General features: G+C 49.8%; 1 protein-coding gene across 1 annotated transcript in view; it reads left to right on the top strand.

The window, feature by feature from the left end:
• ITGB5 (integrin subunit beta 5) overlaps positions 1-18,196 on the top strand; it is a gene marked incomplete at its 5' end in the record, with an annotated part of 63,871 nt that extends 45,675 nt beyond the window's left edge. Inside the window, 5 exons of the mRNA XM_082314482.1 lie at positions 11,014-11,236; positions 11,949-12,052; positions 15,585-15,701; positions 16,857-17,023; positions 17,615-18,196. Of these exons, the coding sequence (XP_082170608.1) occupies positions 11,014-11,236; positions 11,949-12,052; positions 15,585-15,701; positions 16,857-17,023; positions 17,615-17,710 (707 nt within the window). The 3' untranslated portion in view covers positions 17,711-18,196. The remainder of the gene's footprint in view (positions 1-11,013; positions 11,237-11,948; positions 12,053-15,584; positions 15,702-16,856; positions 17,024-17,614) is intronic.
• Between the last annotated feature and the right edge of the window lie 1,155 nt (positions 18,197-19,351).

Here is a 19,351-nt window from a genome sequence, read left to right as displayed (position 1 = left end):
GCCGTTGCAACATTTTGGGGAGGCAGAGTGTGATTGCTTAAATGGTGATTTGGAAAACATTTCCACAGGTGATGAAGGAACTGTGGAGGGGCCTGCTGCTGCCAACACACATAGGATGTTGGCTTTTAGGTCTCACTCCAGCAATGGGAGCCAGTGGCCGAGCCCTGGGGTCATCCCGGGCTGCTACTCGCCATGCCTTCCCAAAAGGTCAGGTCTGGCCATGCTTGGCCTGGAGGCAGTGAGCTCTGAGAGCAACACTTGAAACCTCTCAGCCTTTAATGTGGAATGTCATTGAGAAACTCTCTGCTCTTTACACAGTGTGAAGAGGATGAGAAACCACAGGGGCGCGTACGGGACGCTCTTACCTGCTGTGGGCAGCCCGCGATGCCCCACGCTTGCGTCCTGCCCTGTGCCAGGGTGACACCTTCTGCGATGGGAAGCAGGGATGCCCAGCCCCGGGCTCCCAGATAATTTGAAAGGGTGGAGAGAGACTCCCCAGGAGCTGTGCAAGCGGCTGGCTGGTGTTAGCATCCCTCTTTAGCAGTATTTGAATTTTCCTTACGAGCAAGGGGTTCCTGAGCATCAACCGCTATTATTTTGGAGGGCTGTGGCGAGGCAGGGAAATGGAGGCACTCATGCCTTGTCACTGTGTTACTACTGACCACTGATACCTGTCACCGCGTGTTAGAGGACTGCTTGTTATCTGTGACAGAGAAGCCAGAGAGGATTTTTATTTAAAACACACCCTCTACCAATGCAGGCTTTCTGAGTCACGTGGATGGGCTTTGGCTCAGGCACAAGCTCCTTCCTCGTGGCAGCCCTAAGTCGAAAGAGATGGACACCCCGTAAACCACCGCCTTCAAAGGGACCTGTCGTTAATGCTGTCTTGCTGGCGTCTGTGCAGCAGACCAAATTTCATCTTCATGAAGTCTGTATTGCCCTGGCATGCAAACCCTTGGTGCCTTTTGAAGGAGCATGGGGGTCACACAGTGCATGTGTTTCCTCACGTCTCCAGTCCTGGGAGGCTCCTGAAACCTCCCTGCTGCTTCACCTCAGGGCATCGTTTTCACCCTTCCGCAATCTCTCTCTTCTGCTTCCTCTCTGAATTATTTTTTTCCCCTTTAACTTGGTTTCTGTTCTCTTCCCAATTTAATCCTGAGACATGTGCTGCTCTCCTCCGAGAGCGTGCGCCTCCCCATCCTGCTCCGTGCCCATTCAAAAGGCTGAAGATCCCAAGGGGTTCAAATGGCCGCTGGGCTGGGGCAAATGGCATGGGGTGACCCTTGCCTGCTGGCTGTGACCTGTGAAAGCACGGCCAGTGTTTATAGCTACAGTGTGTAAAAATGCCCAGCTTCCTCCTCTGATTGCTCTGCTAACGACCTCCCATGTCTCCCAGTGCAGCTGCTGTGGTTCAGGGCAGAGGTGGCTGTGGTTCAGGGCAGGTAGATGGCTCTTAGCCAGAATGCTCTGTGCTTAATGTGTATGCTCCTCTGGATTTCTTTCACAATAAATAAATGCAGTATTAGGTATTACACCACCAGGCATTACCGTTACATTGTTGCCTGTTAAATATTATTATTTGGGAGTTGGACTTGAAGATCCTTATGGGTCCCTTCCAACTCGAGGTATTTTATGATCTTTGCATGGATTTCTCACGGGAACACAAATGATATTTCCATCCATGTTTCTGCTCAGCGCTGTGTTTATTCTTTGTCATCCTTTGTGTTTCTGGCAGCAGGTATACCCTGCCCGCCCTGCCTTGCTCACACCAAGGGTTTGTGTTGGTTATTCACATCGAAACACCAATTGAGTTGGACTTTTTTTCCCCAGCGGATCGAGTACTGCTTCACCAGCGTTTCCATTCCTGGCATGAAAGGGCAAGGCTGTCTTTTCTTACCCCTCCTTTCCCCCTGCCCAGACCATCATTGCTGTCAAAGTCTTGCAGCTCTCCCCAGACCTGGCAGCAGCTCCTTGGAGGACCAAACCTCACAGAGCACTGCTGTTCCTGCCTCTTTTCACTGGGGTTTCTCCTTGTCCTTGAGCGGACCTTTTGCAAGCGTTAATGCATGCTAATGAGGCATTAAATGCCAGGGCAGAATTAAAGAATAAAGAAGTGACGTCTTCAACATCTTTATGGGAGCCAGAGCTCTGTCTGTGGGTCTCTGCTCTTAAAGCGGCATAGCATGTGGGTCGCAACCGGAGGTGTCATCTGATGGTACATGCACGTACCCAAACCCCCCTGTCCTGCTGCAGCCACCGCCTCCCACGGCCAGAAACCTGCTATCTCAGAAAGAAGAAAGCTCCAAAATAAAAACAAGATGAACTTTAAAAACACAGTGCATCACCTGCTCGCTCCCCAAAGTGAGAAGATGGTCTTAGAACAAACTCACTTAAATGCTCTGCCTTTATGGCCGACATCCCACTGAGTTTGGCATTTGCATTTGGTCCTTCTGATGATAGTAATTAACAGAAATAAACATTTGGAAATGAACACTGTATTTGGGGTTTAGAGGCAGATGAAAGCCTCAAACCAGCAGGTGAGTTAAATTTGGGGTCTCTGCATTTCTTCTTGGCATGTGCTGACAACCTGTGAATTTTGTTTGGTTTGGTTTTAAAAATTGAATTTAAACAATTGACCTGAAAGGGAAATGCAGCACAGGCTGCGGCTTCATTCTTTCTCTTTTTTTTTGTCTTATTTTGAATGAAATTCTGACTTCTTCTGGCTTCTTTGGGAAGGGAGAAGTCTGTTCCAAAACCATGGACCTTGGGTGAACTTGCACCAGATTATGTGTTTGCATCCAAACACAGAACTGGGCAAGGCTCCCATGGCACTGGCTTTTGCAGAGAAAGAATCTTTCTCTGCTCCAGGGCCCACTCTTCTTGACAAGGTCCAGCTGAAAGGACATTCAGCCCATTTGGGCTTCAGCAGGGTGGGAATTAGCCTGCTTTTCATTTGAAGGATGGATCTGAACCATTTGGCCCTGGAGTTCAGGCATTTGGGATTGTTTGGCTTTATTTTGGAGTGAAGTTTTATTTTAAGAACAAATCTGGAGGTTTTTGGGTGGTAGGAGCCTGCTTGGGCACCAGAGCAGGGAGACGAAGCTCATCCTTCCTGGAGGCACCATGCATCGGTGAAAGGGTTGTAGCACTATAGCTTTTCTCAAGCTCTTTGTCTGCATTTCATCTAACTGTGTGCTCACCATATGTCCCCTCGAGTTTCTAAATCTTCCTTCACGGTGACAAAAGCTGAAGGCTAAATGTAGAGTTGTATAAACAGACCTGGGCAAAGAGATGGGCCAAGAAGTATGTAAGTGGGAGAGAAGCTCCTGGTTCTGGACCCATGGGTGTTGGCGGCATCTGGGCAGGGTTGGGAGACCCAATTGAAAATGAGTCTTTGCCAAGCGGTTTCCTTTGTCAGGCTTTTTGGGGTGAAGGGAAACAAGTGGGGGGAGCTGCAGTGAGGGGTTTTTGTGCACTGGAAGAGCAGATCTCGTCTGTTAGGGGTTTGCAGATGAAATTCCTTAATGTGCCTGCTGGGCTGAAAGAGTTGGCTGGAGCAGGAAGCACCATGGTGGGAGAGACGTCGGTGTGTACCATTGGAGACCCAATAAACACCTGCATCAGAGGGGATGGAGGTCAGTGGAAAAGGATGGTGGCATCGAGCCCTTTTTGAGTTAGAAGACTGGAGGGAAACACAGGAGGGGGAAAAACAGGATTCCACACACACATACATACCTTCCTATCTGGCTTAAGGAATAATAAGAATTATTAGTAGTTTCTGCAGTGCCTTCAATGTCAGGTGCTTAAGAGGTGACGAAGCCAAGGATGAGCATGTGCCCAATTTGGTGGGATGGTATTTGAACTCATGGCTGGAAGGGAACCGGCACACCCATCCCAATTGCCCCTGTTCAGGATGAAGCACTGTGTCTCTGGGAGGGTCTGGCAGCAGCCCTTGCCCAGTATTGCTTCCCTGCATCAGTAGCAGAGTAGGCAGCAGGACCTAAATGCTCCAATTCCCAGCTCTGGGTCTCCATCCAAAAGGCCACGTGTGGCAGGCTCAGCTGAGGTGCTAACGTAAGCAAAAGTCGAGAGATTTGTGGAGTGCTGAGCTTACTTAAAAAAAAAAAAAAAAAAGGAAGGCTTTATTTTAAGAAATGCAGCTTCAGATCTCCTTCAGGAAATGACTTCTTGCTGCCCGTTTTGGCTCTCTGGTGGATCATCAGCCCTATCTCGTGATTGCGTTTCAGCTCCACTTCTGTAGCGGAGAGAAGGAAAATGAGGAAAGGCTGGCCAGGGCTGCCGCAGGAAATCCGCTTGCCCCGGATCGCTTTCAGCTGCCTTCATGAGACAGCAGTTTCCAAAGCTCTGTTTTCCCTGCCCAGTTCTTATTTAACCCAGAAGTTCCCAAGGGAGTGAGAAATTGGGGTGCTGAGGGGTTTTTCTGTAATGCCAGTGCTGCAAGGTATGGGATGCTGGCAGTAATGTGGAGCGGGTGATGGGGCTTGTGGTACCTAAGGCTGAATTAGCAGCTCAAGCATGTATTTATTCCTCTAAGTTTGGTTTCATTAGTCTGTATCTCTGATACTATTTTTGATGATTGGTGAGCTCAAGCAGTGCTGAAATAAAGGCTTATTTAAAGCCTTGTCGATTCTTGGCCAAACCTGTACGCTTTGAGATATAAATATCCATTGAAATTAATGCAATGAGAAGATGGGCAGATCCATGGTGTCTGGTGCAAATAACATACAGAAAAGCACTATTTACTTATTACTAGCCTCTTAGTGTTTGTTTTGTTGTGTCAGTATTGCGGTGTGGATAAATGAGTGTAGGCGAGCTGTCTTTTGGTGTGAATGGAGGCAGTTGGTGGATATGTTTCTGTTTACACAGGAACCTTGGACCCTTGACGTTTGTCTGTCTTTGTTTATATAGTAACCTTCTTTTCACAAGGAGGTTGTTATGCTCTGTAGGCTCCAGGAGTTGGGTATGCTCCTGCCAGCCTGCTGCCTTTTTTTTTCCTGCCAGACTGGTGTGACCCAGGGGATGGATCCTAAGCCCATCCCCACTATTTAAAATTTCCCGAGCTCTCCCTGGCTTCCTACCGGTGCCGACCATCAGGCAGCAGGACGGCGCCGCAAACCTGAGCTGTGCCGCGGACCGGCTGCCTCGCCTTGCCTGGCCTCTTGATGTGCAGCACTGGCTGCTTTGAGTCATGGAAAGAGATTAGTGGGGAAGTCGATGATTTATTTGCCTTAGCAGGCACTGTGTCTTACCATAGCCCTTTCCCAAATGGAAAGGTCTACATTTTCCAAGTGTTCAAAGCCTCTTCCGCTGCCCTTCCTCCTCCCACTCAAAATGTGCTGTTCCCAGAGCCTCTACTGCAGACGTCGGATGCTTTTGCTGGGAGATTGGCTGGTCTGGTACAAAACCGATGCTCAAGCAGTGTCCCATGTTGGTAGGGTTTGAGTGCTTCTTCTTTCATAAGCAGATGGTGTTGGTGCCTTCACCCCTGGGCAGCACAAACAACATGTGGCTTCTGCGCCGGGGCTCTCCGGGTGATGGGCACAGCGGCCAGGGCTCGTTAAAGGGATGGCACCGGGGAATCTGGAAATTGCTTGCCATAACTTATTTCTCTTAGTTGGTTTTCCTATGGGGTTTTTGTGGTTTTTTTTCAAACTAGTTGTTCAAGTAACCAAAAATGACAAAAGCACAGCATTTCAAAGGTCCTGACCCAAAGCCTGGATGTGAGCATGGAGGCACAAATATAAGTGGCTTGATTTAATGGGTACAAAATGCAGTATGACTTTTCCCCTCCCAAGTGCTGAGAAACCAAGAAACTGGCTTAAAAATCATGAGGATTTTTTTTTTTTTCTTGTATGGTAGGCGCATCAATTTAATTTGCTAGAAGGTGGGAAAAAAAGGAGTGTTGGAGGGGCTTGTTTTCAAACCCTTTCTTCCCCTCCATAAAAGCTGGGATAATTCTTTTTTTCTTTCAAAAGAAAGCTGGTATTTTTGCATAATTTTGTGGTCTCCAAAAGTAGGGGGCTTTAGGAAAACTGCTTTGTATGAAAAGATCAAGCGACAGAGCTTTTAGTGCACCAAGTTTCAGACCTCTTGGTGCAGCAGCAGTCAGTGCAATTCCTACAAGGCAAACTCAGTTATCGCAGAGGGCAGGCGGGCTGTCCCTCGAGCACTCGGCTACCGCAGGGTCCCACTCTGCAGCCGGGATGAAATCAGGGTCAGAGGCTGGAAGTTTCTGCCAGAAGCTGCTATCCCGATTCCTACTTGCCGGCGACGACCCCGCTTGGGGATCGGAGCCGCGGCATGCAACGCTGGTGTCGGGCTGCCAATGGGTTTGCGCAGTGCCGGGGTGAGGGCAGAGGGAACTTGGTCTGTGGCTGGCATCCCGGCGGGCAGCTGAGGGGGAGAGGCAGAGGCGGCTGGGGTGAAACGAGGACGGCTGGATGTCCTGCCAAAAACCGCCTGAGTGACAGTGAGACGTGCAGCCCAGCCGGGGCACGGCAGTGGGATGGGGATGTATTTCGGGGCGGGGAGAGAGACGGAGGGACCAGCTGGGCTGCCAGTCTCGGTGCACCTCGGTGGCCTCCTTGGGAGGAGGGTACCTCCAAGCAGCGGTGTGCCCCATGGCTCCCGCCCCACCAGAGCCCAGACTAGTCCAAACCCAGTCTGGGGACTGCTCTCCCCTGCCAGAAGCATTGTTTTCCACTGCTACACCCTCCCAGCGTGTTTCGGCAGCCTCCCTGACATGTGTTTCATGTTAGCCCCCCCAACAATCAAGAGCTGGCTGGAAAGTATGTTATCAAATTCAGAGGGAGCATTTCATTTCCCAATTAGATCTGGATCTTTTAAACATCTAAGCTTGTCTCATTTCAAGGATGAGAACAGAAGAAAACATCTCTTGTTATGTTTGGAGAACATAATTAATGTCTTTTGGCTTCACAAACCAGTAATAGAGAACATGCAAACTCAAAGGGTTCAAGGGGGTTAAAATCCGGAGTAATGTCCTGCACCATGAGACTTCTGCTGGTGCAGAAGTGTCTTGAAACACACCCTCCTCGAGGACACATTTTCGTCTTGGAAATGAAACTGGGAAGTGAAACTAGGTTCATCATTGGTGTAGTGGTGGAAGGCTTCCTTCAGGCATGATCTTACATGGCATAGAGACTGCTTAACCAAATCAGCTCTGTGTGTGACTGTAGGATAGCTGAGACTGGAAACATGAAGCACATTTTGCTGCGAAATACGATTACCAAGTAGCACTCTGCATGCTGCAAACCTCAGCTCTGGGTCACCGTCACCAAAAGACTTGCTGTGACCAGCATGCCATGTTGCCTTGGGGCTCCTCTCAGGTTTTGTCCTGAGCAAGAGGACAGAGCGGATTCCCATCTCTGGTGCTCCAGGTGGACGTTGAGAAGCGGGACAACTCTTGCCATGCCCGTATGAGAAACGAACATATCCCACTCACCATGTTTCTCCAGTCTTCAGGCTGTGTGGGAGATGAAAGGAGAGCACCAGAAGTAGAGCTCACGGTACTTGCAGGAGTGGCCACTCTGTCAAGCTGATGCAGGCAGTGAAGATTGTAACATCTTTGCTGTTAAAGGTCAATGTGGAAATTCCCACTCTTGGCACATTCCCCATGATGAGCTTCAGCCAGTGACTTCTTGTACATTGAGCCAGTGTGGCCGAGGCAGAAAACACATTTCAACATGTTTTTAAATTTTAAGCTCCCACCCCACACTTAGTCACCCTCATATATAAGGGCTTTTTCTTCATCTCCTTCAATAAACAAAACCGTTTACTTTAAGATGCTGTTTCTTAAATTTTCCAATCGCAGTGGTTTAAGGATGTGTTATTTGGAAACGGCTGTTTCCCTTCCCTGGGACAGTCGTTCCAGGCTCCATCCCCAGCCTGCCAGGGGCTGGAAGGGGCATACAGGCTTTCTAGCCTCCTATACTGGCCTGGCACTGACGGCTTTAAAAACCGAACCGTTTCATGAGCAATAACACTTCCAGAGATGGATTTCAAACGGATTTGCATGTTGTGCTGGGCTCTGTAGTGTCCAAGGGGGGCCGAGCTAAGGCTGACGATGCAGGGGCTCTGCCCCTCTGCCTAAGAGCAGGGAGGTGGCTCCCACCCAGGTCGTGACCATGGGGTGGTGGGAATGCAATCAGCTTGCTTCTCTTGGCCCTCACAGCTAAATTCAAGCTTGAGCACATTTACTAAATGCCATATACACAGAGCCCCAATGCCAGCTGCTTTGGATTCCTTGAAATAGTGCCTGTTTAAGAAAACTGTGATTTATAGCTAATTTGGACACATGCTTTGCCATGGAGGCCCCAAACTTGCTGTGTGCCAGAGCCTGATTGCCTGAATTAATTGTGAGTAAAAGCCAGCCACCCCATTTGGTTTGCTTGCAAAGCAGAAGGTGCAGAGGGTCCCCGCTCTGCAGCTGTGCCCCGAGCAGCAGCGGTGGTGGACATAGCTGTGTCCAGGGGCTCAAAACTGGAGCTGTGTACAGAAGGGGCAAACCAAACCTGCCTGTACGGATGTGTCTGGGAAAAGGGCAAGGCTGTCGTCGTGAAAGCAAACAGAGCGAGGGATTTTTAATCTCCATCAGATGTAGGCAGGGAAGGAGGTCACCTCTAGAGATCTTGTAAACATAACCTCCTCTGTCTAGTAATGTTTGAGTTTGCAGGCTAGATCCAAAGCAAACGGAGAGTGCAAAAGAGGCTGTAGGAGGGCAGCTTGTGATGTACTGGGACATACGAAATGCCTTGTAAAACAGAAGGTGTTCCCATGACTTTTGGCAAGGGATATAGCCTGACAATTCATAGCCTCTCCGGTAATCTTGGGGCGATGGGAGAGGCAGGGAGATCAGTGGGTTTGTGCCGATGAAAGGAGAGTGTGTATAATTTATCTTGTCTGAGGCGCTTGAGGCTGTTTCCAGTGGGAAAGCTGAGCTGTAATTAGGTTTCTGATGAGTCTCGTATACAAACCCTTCAGCTCTATAAACTATGCCTTCAAAGGCATCCCTTCTCCTAGGGACCGACCAAGGAGAAATTCGAGCAGTATTTCCAGCGAGCTGATGGATGCCTTTCTGAAACCAGATGCTCGGCAGCCAGCCACTCCACTTACCATCACTGAAAGCTTTTAAGCCTGTTGACTTTCTCAGCCCATCACTAAACCCCATAGTTGCAAGGGGATGCTTCGGTAGAGGAAAACCCTCACTGGATCAGTTTCTTCATCCATCTCTGCTGTGAGCTGCTCTGAGCTACTCCCTGGGGGAGGTTCAGCTGGTCCCAGCAACCTTCATGGTACTGGCTGGGACGTAGAGGTCTTGCGTGGACACAGGAGATGGTGCTTGTTGATTTAATTTTTTTTTAAGGAGTTTTAAGGTTTTGGGGAGTACTTCTTAAGTAAAGCTGTTAGGAAAGCAGGGTAGAAAAAACCTTATGAAAGAGCAACCTGCTAGGCTTTTTGCTGATAAACCCTGGGTCCAAAACCAGCAAGGAAGCACTGCTGCATTCCCATCTTCATTTCTCTCGATGTAGACAGAGAAAGAAGAGATTAATTCATATGAAACACCAGCCAGCCCAGGAAACACAGAAGCCCTCGCAGAAGCCCCCTCTTTTACATCAATTTGAGAGCCCAGCAGTAATACTGATCTCCAGGTCTCAGGCTCCACGGTGGGCAGGAAGCACGGAGCAGGAGGAAACTTCTTGCTGAGAGATGTGGCCTGGAGAAGGCTAGGCTGGATGCGTGGCTTGGGCCCCCCCATTTACTGGCACAGCAGCTCTGCTAGCAAAATCCGATGTTGTAGCAAGACTGAGCAGAAAACTGCCCACAGTCTGGCTGTGCTGCCTCCTGTCTGGCTCACACGGTGAGTAGCCAGATCACATTGACTCTGCCACATCCTCTGGTGCCCCAAAGTATTTGTCTGCCCAGTGCTATGCCTCTGAGACAGACACATCTGGTTTGAGAAGCAGTATTTTGAAAGCTGCTGCCAGAGACCCTTCGTCAGCCTGAATATTTTTGCTATTCCAGTAGCAGTGGAAATCATGGTACTAAACTGCACATAACCCTCCTAGCTTAGCTGGAGCCTTCGGGTGGGCACACGAGTGAAGTCGAGTGATGCTTAGGAAGCGTTGGGGACTGAGTGGCAGAGATGCTGCTCACCTTCTGCAGAGGTGGGAGGTGTAAGGCTCTGCAAAGCCCAGTTACACAGTGCTGGGCGCCAGGAGGCAGGGGTGGGGAATATTCACTCTGCAGGTAAGAAAGGCTCATGACAACACGCTGCTGAAACGTGCTCTCAGGTGTCAATGTTTGCTTGGTGGTGTCAAGCACTGAATGGGGACAAACCAGGAGGGTGCAAAAGGGCACCTTGAAAAGAGAGGGATACTTGGGAACCCTCATCCGGGAGAGGAAAAGAAGAGAGTAACAAGTTTGACACCTGGTCAGAGCATGCAGTCTCTACCAGCTAATTTGGAGCTCTTTGGGCTCTGCAATAGCAGGTGGTTGTTCCTCACGTGGACCCGCTCATTTTGCTGCCCTCCATCTGCAGAAGGATGACAGTGCTACTCTGAGCGGGGGTCCCAGGGGGACTTGGGGTGGAAGTCACCTCCCCCAGCTGCAGGCTGTGTCTGCTCGAAGGGAGCTGCCCTGTCCTCCCCATGGTCACCATCGCTGCTGGTACCTCCCAAGGGCAGTTTGTGCCCCTGTCCTGGCCACCTGGTCCCACCTAGGAAGGGAGAGGTGCACATTTGTCTTGAGCGACTATAGAGGGAAGCTGGAGGAGCTGCAAGTAGGTATTTTTTGCTGCTAAATGTAGATAATAATTTGACATCTAGGTGTTTCCCATCGCCATCTGTTTGATGCTCTGCCAAGTAAGGTCCCTCTGGCAGCTTTTCCTGCTGGTCCCTCCTGCACAGGGGCAGCTGCAGCACCCGGCGCTGGCCTGGGATGCTGCTGATGCCTCCTCCCTGCTCTCGCCTTCAGGCCACGGAGAGTGCCACTGCGGGGAGTGCAAGTGCCACGCCGGTTACATCGGGGACAACTGCAACTGCTCCACCGAGACGGACAGCTGTGTGTCAAGCGACGGGCAGATGTGCAGCGGCAGGGGCACCTGTGTCTGTGGGAAGTGTCAGTGCACCGAGCCGGGGGCTTTTGGAGAGACGTGTGAGAAGTGTCCCACCTGCCCAGGCGTCTGTAGCACTAAAAGGTACTCACGGCGGGGGGTTCAGGAGGGACTTCTCACTGGTAGAATGGGCAGCTCTTTGGTTCCTGGGAGACTTTTCAGCTAAGGAATTACTCCCGCTTCATTAAACAGGGTTGTTTAGCCCTAGGCAAGCCTGCTGCTGCCCAGAGCCCACGCTAAGCAACCTGAGAGTATCCCAGGCAGAGAAGCAGCAAGTGTTGCTGCCCAGGTTTTCATGGAGGTTCACATCCCCATTCATTTCCAGTGCTGTCCCGCTTGGCAGAAAAGGATGGCAGTTTTGCTGCACCCCGAGCTGCAAACCTCTGGGCCTAGAGAGCTGCAAGCTGCAGAGGAGGGAAGGACGGGGATGACTGCCTGCCTTGCAGCGACAGAGGTGTCCTGGGCATCAGGCTCAGACTGGCACAAAGCAGCAATGCTGTCTGCCTTGATCTGAGGCAGGAGAGATTTTGCAGTAGCTAACGTGCAGGTCCTGACATCTGAAGGGCAAACAGACCCCAAACCTACCAGCTGTTGTACACCTTCATTGAATCCACCCCTAGAATAAATCCATCCTTGAGATGGAGATGCTTGGCCCTGAAGTTGCTCTTTCCTTGTGGTGCAGATGTGCAGCCTCCAGACCAACACCCAGGGAGTCCCTTTCCAAGGGGTGAATCTCTATGTTCATGCAGTTTCTGACAGGTGCTTAATCTTCCCCTCCGTGTGTCTTCTTCTACAGGGACTGCATTGAATGCAAGCTGTTTAACTCAGGAAGACTGGCTGATAACCAAACCTGCCAAAAGCACTGCAAGGACGAGATCATCACCACTGTGGATGTTCTCGGTAAGTAGGCAGCAGCAGGACTGCAGACAGTGGGAGCCAGCGACTGTGGCGTTGAACTCCTCTTAACCAGACCAAGACATATCTGTAAAGAAAGCCTCAGGGAACACCTGGTATTTAGAAATGTATGAGTATGTATATGTGTATAAGTGGTAAGTGCGACCCTCTCTCCAGGCTGTAATCTATAGTGAAGTAAAAAACCCTTTGATTTTAAATAACATCTTACCACATCTAACCACTACCGCCAGTGCAAGGAGCAAAGAGAGTGGGATAAGATCAGATGAGACAGATTAGATGAGCCATGAGAGAGTGCAAAAGGACAAAGTGTCACCCAAAAAAGGCATTCTCTAATATTCTGAGAGCTCATCTTGGGAGGAGTGAGCTTGTAAGAGAAAACAAAGCTGTTTTGGAGATGATGAGTTCTGCTTTGGTGGAACTGACTGCTAAAAGCCCCCCTGGCAAGCTTCTCTCCTGCCCTTTGTGTCCTCTTCTAGAGGTCACCCCACATGTGGATCCCTCAGCAGATGACTTTCTCCCCCCTTATTTTCAAGCTCCATTCTGGGAGTCCCTGGTTGCTATTTAGGGGAGTAGAGGGGATCCAAACTTGTGACAGCTTTAATCGCAATCCTGACCCTAGCCTTAGCAATACCCCTTGGAGGGAGGGGTGGAGATCAAGCAGGGATAAATATCTGTCCACATCTGACATTTCCCTCTCTTCCCATAGTTTATAGAGGTAGGAGTGCTCTACCTTGCTGGCCCTTTCTCTCCCTTCCTCCTGAGCTGCCTGCAGGCAATGTTTTTCCCATTGACTCCTCTGACATCCAGTGTCTAGCTTTTAAATTATGACCACTGGGGTCTCCTACCTTTCCCTTCAGGAGACTTGCTCTCATTCTCTCCGTCCTCCCTGCAGTTTACCAGGGAGTGCACATACACCAGCACAGCGCGAGAGGTTACAAGTCACTTCCAAACCACACGAAGCTCCTTCCTGATGCCTGGCTGGCCTGTGTTTCATAGGAGCCAGCAAATACTGGGGGTTAAAGCTGAACTCTCCTGCCTGGGTGTTGCACCATGCCAAAGCCAGTTTTTGTGCTGACTGCGCCCTAGGAGGTGAGGCTGGGCTGTGGTTTGCCAACCCCCTGCATGGCTTTCAGAGAAAAACACAGCCAAATTTCTGTTTTAAGACATTTTGGGGAATTATGCTTATTCTTCTGTTGAACTACTGCAGTCAGATTGCAGGTGGTGCTGAGCTCTTGGGAGCTCAAGGCACTCTGTGGCTCGGAGATCTGGGCTGATAGAGAAAGAGGTAAAGCAAAATATTCCTAGAGAAAGTGCTTGGGGACTGCAGACTTCTTCATAGGCAGACTCAGCCAAATCCTAGTCTTCAAGCGCTTTTGTGTTATGTAGCACATGTTAAAAGTCCCTGCTGAGAGGCCAAATGCTGATATTTGTCACGAAGACATAGGTCTGCATTGTCCTGGCAGTGGAGGATGAGACCTTCTTAAATATCGAGTTGCAATGAACACATCCTGGAAGATCCCAAGTGCCTTTTGGCTCTGGGTATGAAGCAGCCAGTGCTTTAAAGCTTTGTAGAGCAGAGGCATCTATTGTTGGATTCATGAGCCAGAATGATGCCTTTTGGGAGGCTTATATGACTTGCATTGGGCTCTGCAGGATCTCCTTTGCTTCTGCAGTATTACATTTCCATTCCTGATGGTTCCAGAGAGGAGCTTTCAACACAAGAGGAGCATGAGAGGTCCAGCGCAGAGCTGAACCTGCCAACAGCACGCATCGGTGGACCTGAAAGCTCGTTGGGGCCATCACACCCCTCTCTGTGGATGTGTGACCTCTGAAACCTAGTGAAGACCAACAGAGATCATTACTATCAAGACTTTAATCACTGTATCTCGCAGAATAATGGTGCAAGGATGGGATTGAAAGCTGCTGGGCCTGGAGGAACTAAGATTTGCTGCTCAACTCAGAAGGGCATAAGTCAAGAAGAAACATGGAAATTTTATCTATATTAATTTAATTAGTACTTTGCTTTGTAACCATCAGCACTTCTCCAGCCCTGCCTTTGATACCACTGTGTAGGTAGAGCAGGTTTTCCCATCCCAAGGTAGGAACAGCTGAGGTTTGTCCACACCAGGAACCTTGTCAGGCAGTTGCATCTGGGCTCAGAGCTGTTGAAATGGAGGGTATTAATCTTTTGACTAAAAGCAGGTCAAAGGCATTGAAAGGAAAGACAAACAGACATGTGAGAGATAAGGGGCTGGAATAGCAGTGGTCATTAACGTGATCATTTTTCAGCATGATATACGAGTGAGGAGGGGAGCCATGGGAAGCATTTTCCACGTGCCTAAGCTGAGGTCACGTCTTTGCCAGCCAGTAGCACCGGGTGCCCCAATCCCTTCCTCTCCCTTCAAACTCTCAGCCCATGCAGGTCTACAGAGATGTGCTCCTGCAGAGCTACCTGGCATGGCTGGAGATGTTGCCCCACCTCCCTGCAGGCACTGTCCCTTCAGCAGGGACACACCACGAGCTGTGGCCGTGGCTCTGCTGAAATCACCCCTGAAGCTAGAGCTGCAAACCTCGGATGATGGCTTTGATGAAACTTTGTAATGGCTTTTGTGAAGCAGCCTTCCTCAGGAAGCATCTTACAGTGACCAGAGCAGCGACAGGCTCTGCCTGGTGCTACGGTATGTTAAACAGGCAAGCAAACAGCACTCGTATGGCTGTGAGAATCAAGTAGTCTCATTTCTTGCAACCCCCCATCTCCTCATCCTCCCCTCCAACCACCTCCTCCCTTCCCCCTCCCTCCTCCCTTCCCCATTTTCCTCTTCTATCTCACTCTTTAAAAACAAACTTCTCAATCGTTTCTGGAGCTGGAGCTGCTCAGCACAGCTGGAGCACGAGCCAGCCATGGGCTGCTGCTGCTGCTGGCCCCGTCTGCGTCCTCGCAGGCTGAGTCTGTCACCCTTGCTTTGTCTTCAGCTTCCACTCTTCAAGAAATTTAGCAAATTCAGAAGAAAACGGCATTTATTGCCAAAGCAGACTTGTGCGAAGGAAGACTGTGTGCATGTGTGAGGTTGCGTCTGTTTGCCATGCAATGTTTGTTGAGTGCCACATTTTCTCGAGCAGTACGGCTGGACGCTGCTCCGTTACAATTTGACTAATTCTGATCAAACTGTGCCGCTTTCCAGGCTCGGTCCCTGTTCCTCCACTCCCTGACACCCGTGGGAAGCCCTGCTCAGCTTGCAGAGGAGAATTGTGCTAATTCCTCGTATTAAACCTGCCAACTAAGTCAACCAAGTGCCATACTGCAGCCTTAGACATATGCCATTAGAAAGGGGGACTAGGTCAAAATCAGGGGAATCCATGCCATCACAAGTTGTTAGAAGGGAATTAGCTTAATAAGAAGAGGGTGTTGGAAGCATTTGTGTAAGAAATTAGGATACAAGAGTACTGCAGTCTTTAGGAATTGTTTTTTATATATAGAAAACAAAATAAAACTCTCCGACTCTGCATCTCATTCCAGAAACGGATGACCCGAACGCGATCCTCTGTGCCTACCCGGTGAACAACTGCGTCATGAAGTTCACCTACTCGGAGCTTGCCAGTGGGAAATCCAACCTCACCGTCCTCAAAGAGCCAGGTTGGCCCTCCCTCGGGTTTCTTTTTAATAGCACAGGCTGCCTCGCAAGAGGTGACAGGCTGCTGGGGGACAGAAAGGCTGGTTTCATTGGCCGTGCAAAGGCATGTGCCAGCAGATGAACCAGGATGATTTAAAAAAATGAGGTGTTTTACAACACTGAAATCCAGCTCCAAATGCTCCCAACTGAGTAAAAAAGGACTCTGACCAAGAGTGAAACATGCACCTGAGCCGCCAGCATTGCTAACAAGCGGCTGAAGGGCCTCATGCCAGCTCAGGATGCTGAAATTAAACCCACTCTATTTACATTGCAAAATGCATGCCATGTACTGACTTGGTGATACAGCTACTGTGAGAAAAAAAATCAGAAGGGGACACCTGGTGCTGCTGCTGGTTAGGTCGGGATGTTAGGAAAACCCCACACCTATGGATTTCTGCATTTCCAAAGCACTAGCTCTGGTCCAGGCAGCATAAGGGCTGTGTGTCCCTGCTCCCCAGGCTGCCGCAGAACAGCTGTGCTTCCCAGCATTATTTTAATCACGTGCAACGCAGTTTTTCAATGAAAACCCCACGTGGTGTTGCAGGACAAGCTGGCGAGCACCCAGCAGTAGCTTCTCGCGATCTGCTCTGGTCTTCTGAGGCCCAGGCCAGTATGGGAAAGACTGAGATACCGCACGTTTTATTTTATTTGTGCTGCGGCTTGCACTTAAATGAAAGACCAGTTCATTAGCTGTCAGTTAATGGACTTATTTAAAGTGCGTAGTGATCACCTGTCTCCATGTGGGCCAGAAGCTGAGCTGGCTTTTGCCAGAGGCACCTTAACTCTCTGTGTCCCACATGGGTCTCCTGGCATTAAAACCAGGCGTCACTGTTGAACGGTGGCACTGCTTTTCCCCTGAAGCGCTACATGATGTCCCAGCTCCAGTGACGTCCATGAGAGCTGTGCCTTTGACCTGCCTCTAGCCAGGAATTTATTTAATTTAAAAAAAATGCCTTTGGTTTCAGAGAGGACTGTTGCTTTTTTTAATTTAGTCACTGCTGCTAGCACTGCCCTGAGGTCACTTGCTCAGTGGCTGCGGTCCAAGTCGTTACGTCCCAGTATCCTGATTCAGGATACACTCGCACCAGAGCTAATTCCCTTCTCCCCCTCCTTGCCAGCGTGCAGCTCAGCCCCCAGTGCTGTGACGATTGTGTTGGCGGTGATCGGCAGCGTGGTGCTGATCGGCATCATCCTGTTGGGGCTCTGGAAGCTGCTTGTCACCATTCACGACAGACGGGAGTTCGACCGATTCCAGAGTGAACGCTCCCGGGCCAGATATGAAATGGTGAGTCCCGGGCTGGGGGTGCTGCTGGCAGATGGGGGGGCTATCGGGATGCGTCGGCAGCAAACAGCTCTGCAGTGATGGAGAAGGGTGGCAGGCACGAGGGATGCAGGTGCCTGTGCCCGTGCTCTGCAGTGCCACACAGCAGGGCTTCAGGGTCCGGCACGTCACACTGCCCTTCCCCTTGGCAAGTCACAAATACTCTTCAAAATTATGCCCAGCCTTTGGTTTCATCATGTATTTCCTAGCAGTGCTGGAGGGCTGAAAGAGGTAGGGGAGCAGGGATGAAGCTCTGACTGCGGCAGCAGCCAGGTTGGTCAGGTCTATGAGGGAGCCCTTCTGGGAGGCTTTACGTGGGGTTGCCCAGCATTTGAGGGCATCGCCTGTGCCTGCAGACAGGACAGAAGGTGGGTCTGCTGGACAACTATGGACAAACAACACAGCTTTTGGATCTGAATGCACATTTCGGTCAAAGCCAAATGCAGTGCTATCTCCAAATTAACTGGCAGAGGAAAGGGGGATTATGCACATTTTCACCATGACACAGACTTTGTTCCTCACCTTTGTTCTTTTTGTCTGCTCATTTCTCCAAAGGCATCCAATCCTCTCTACCGAAAGCCTATTTCCACGCATAACGTAGAGTTCACGTTCAACAAGCTCAACAAGTCTTACAACGGTACAGTTGACTGATGGGGTGTCAGCACCTGGGACTGCTGTGGACAATTGCTTGACTGTATGTGCTGCTTCCCCACTTGAAGATGGGATCCTCTTCAGGGGTGAGAATCCCTTACAATAGGACTGGTCGATGACCAAAGCCTGTTATTTGCACAGTAAGGAGAAAAGTCTGGTTCATTCTGGAGACACGGATGCGAAGGCAGGCTCCCTGCCTGTGCTGATGGACTCCAAGTCGTGTGCGACTCCATACCCCAGCTTTCTGGATATATTAAACCTGCCAACTAAGTCAACCAAGTGCCATATTGCAGCTTTAGACATATCCCGTTAGAAAGGGTGACTAGGTCAAAAATCAGGGGAACCCATGCCATTGCAAGTTGTTAGGAGGGGAATTTTAGCTTAAAAAGAAGAGGGTGTTGGAAGCATTTGTGTAAGAAATTAGGATACAAGAGTTCTGCAGTCTTTAGGTATTTTTTTTTATATAAAAAAACAAAATAAAACTATTGTGCATATATGATGCTGTGAATAGAGTTCATTGTTTCCTTGCTGAGCCCCTCACCAAAACTGGGGCTCCCACAAGCAACAGTGGTGCTGCCTGGTTGATTTATTAATAGAGCCTTATCGGTCAAAGCATGGCTATAAAAATAGGAGCTGGAGCCGCAGTGAATGTGCAGAAGGTATGTTGATTTAATGCCCTGGTGTTGACCCAGGGCAGGGAGTGCCACAAGGAGCTCCCACTCCGTGCTGGAGGCATTAAACAGATGGGAAACTGGTGGCAACCTGAAGGAAATGGGAGTTTAGGCTGAGAAAACTAAATTAAACACCCATTCCTTGGGGTGTGCGAGTAGGCATCCGGCCTGGGCGCCTGCAGGAGGGCAGCTGGGAGCACACAGCAGCTCGGACAGACCTGTCACATTTTACAGAGGACTGGAGCTGTGAGGTCCAGCGGAGCCCGGCTGGCAAAGCAGGGGAACCCTGGGCTTTTGGCTGGAAAGGGAGCTAGATAAAATGCAATGTTGTTGCTTCACAACATACATTTTGCTTTGCTTTTGGTTTTTTCCCCAAAAAACTGTTTCCCCAGCCCCATCTGTTGTCCTCTGGAGCTGGGGTTTGGGTTACCCCGGCTGACAGCTGCAGCTTTAAACCCACACAGACTGCAGCGGGGCTGCAGCCACCGGCGGGAGAGAAAAACCAGAGCAATTGCTACTGCCTGCGTTTTTTTTTTTTCTTTTTTTCTTGTCTCTTCGCCCTGAACAGATCACGCAATAGTCAGCTGAAGGAAGCTTGCCAGGGAAAAGCAAAAACAAATGGTGTTCATTGTTTTGACTTGCTCTTCTTATTGGAAAAGGGCCATGGGCCCATCCTTCCGGATTTATTTTTTTTTTTATTTGTTTTTGCCTCTATAAACAGAAGCTCTTATTTGCTCAGTATAAACAGCTCTCCTTCAAGAAGTTTATGGTCCCCCCTCCTTCTACCAGCAGTACTGAAGAAATGCAGCAGACCACACCAAAAATAGCTCGGAACAGGGATTTTTAGGAGTACAGCAAGTGGCGCACTGGAAGCATCGACGCTGATCTGGTGGGGTAAAAAAACCAAAATCCCAAATAAATTAAATCTGTGCCCTGTCTTCCCACTTGATTCCACTAAATCTGCCCTAAT

This window comes from Platalea leucorodia, assembly GCF_965183815.1.
Source record: "Platalea leucorodia genome assembly, chromosome: 5".
Classification (NCBI taxonomy): Eukaryota; Metazoa; Chordata; class Aves; order Pelecaniformes; family Threskiornithidae; genus Platalea; species Platalea leucorodia.
The sequence above is the reverse complement of the archived record's forward strand: the minus strand, read 5'-3'. Positions and strand labels throughout refer to the sequence as shown.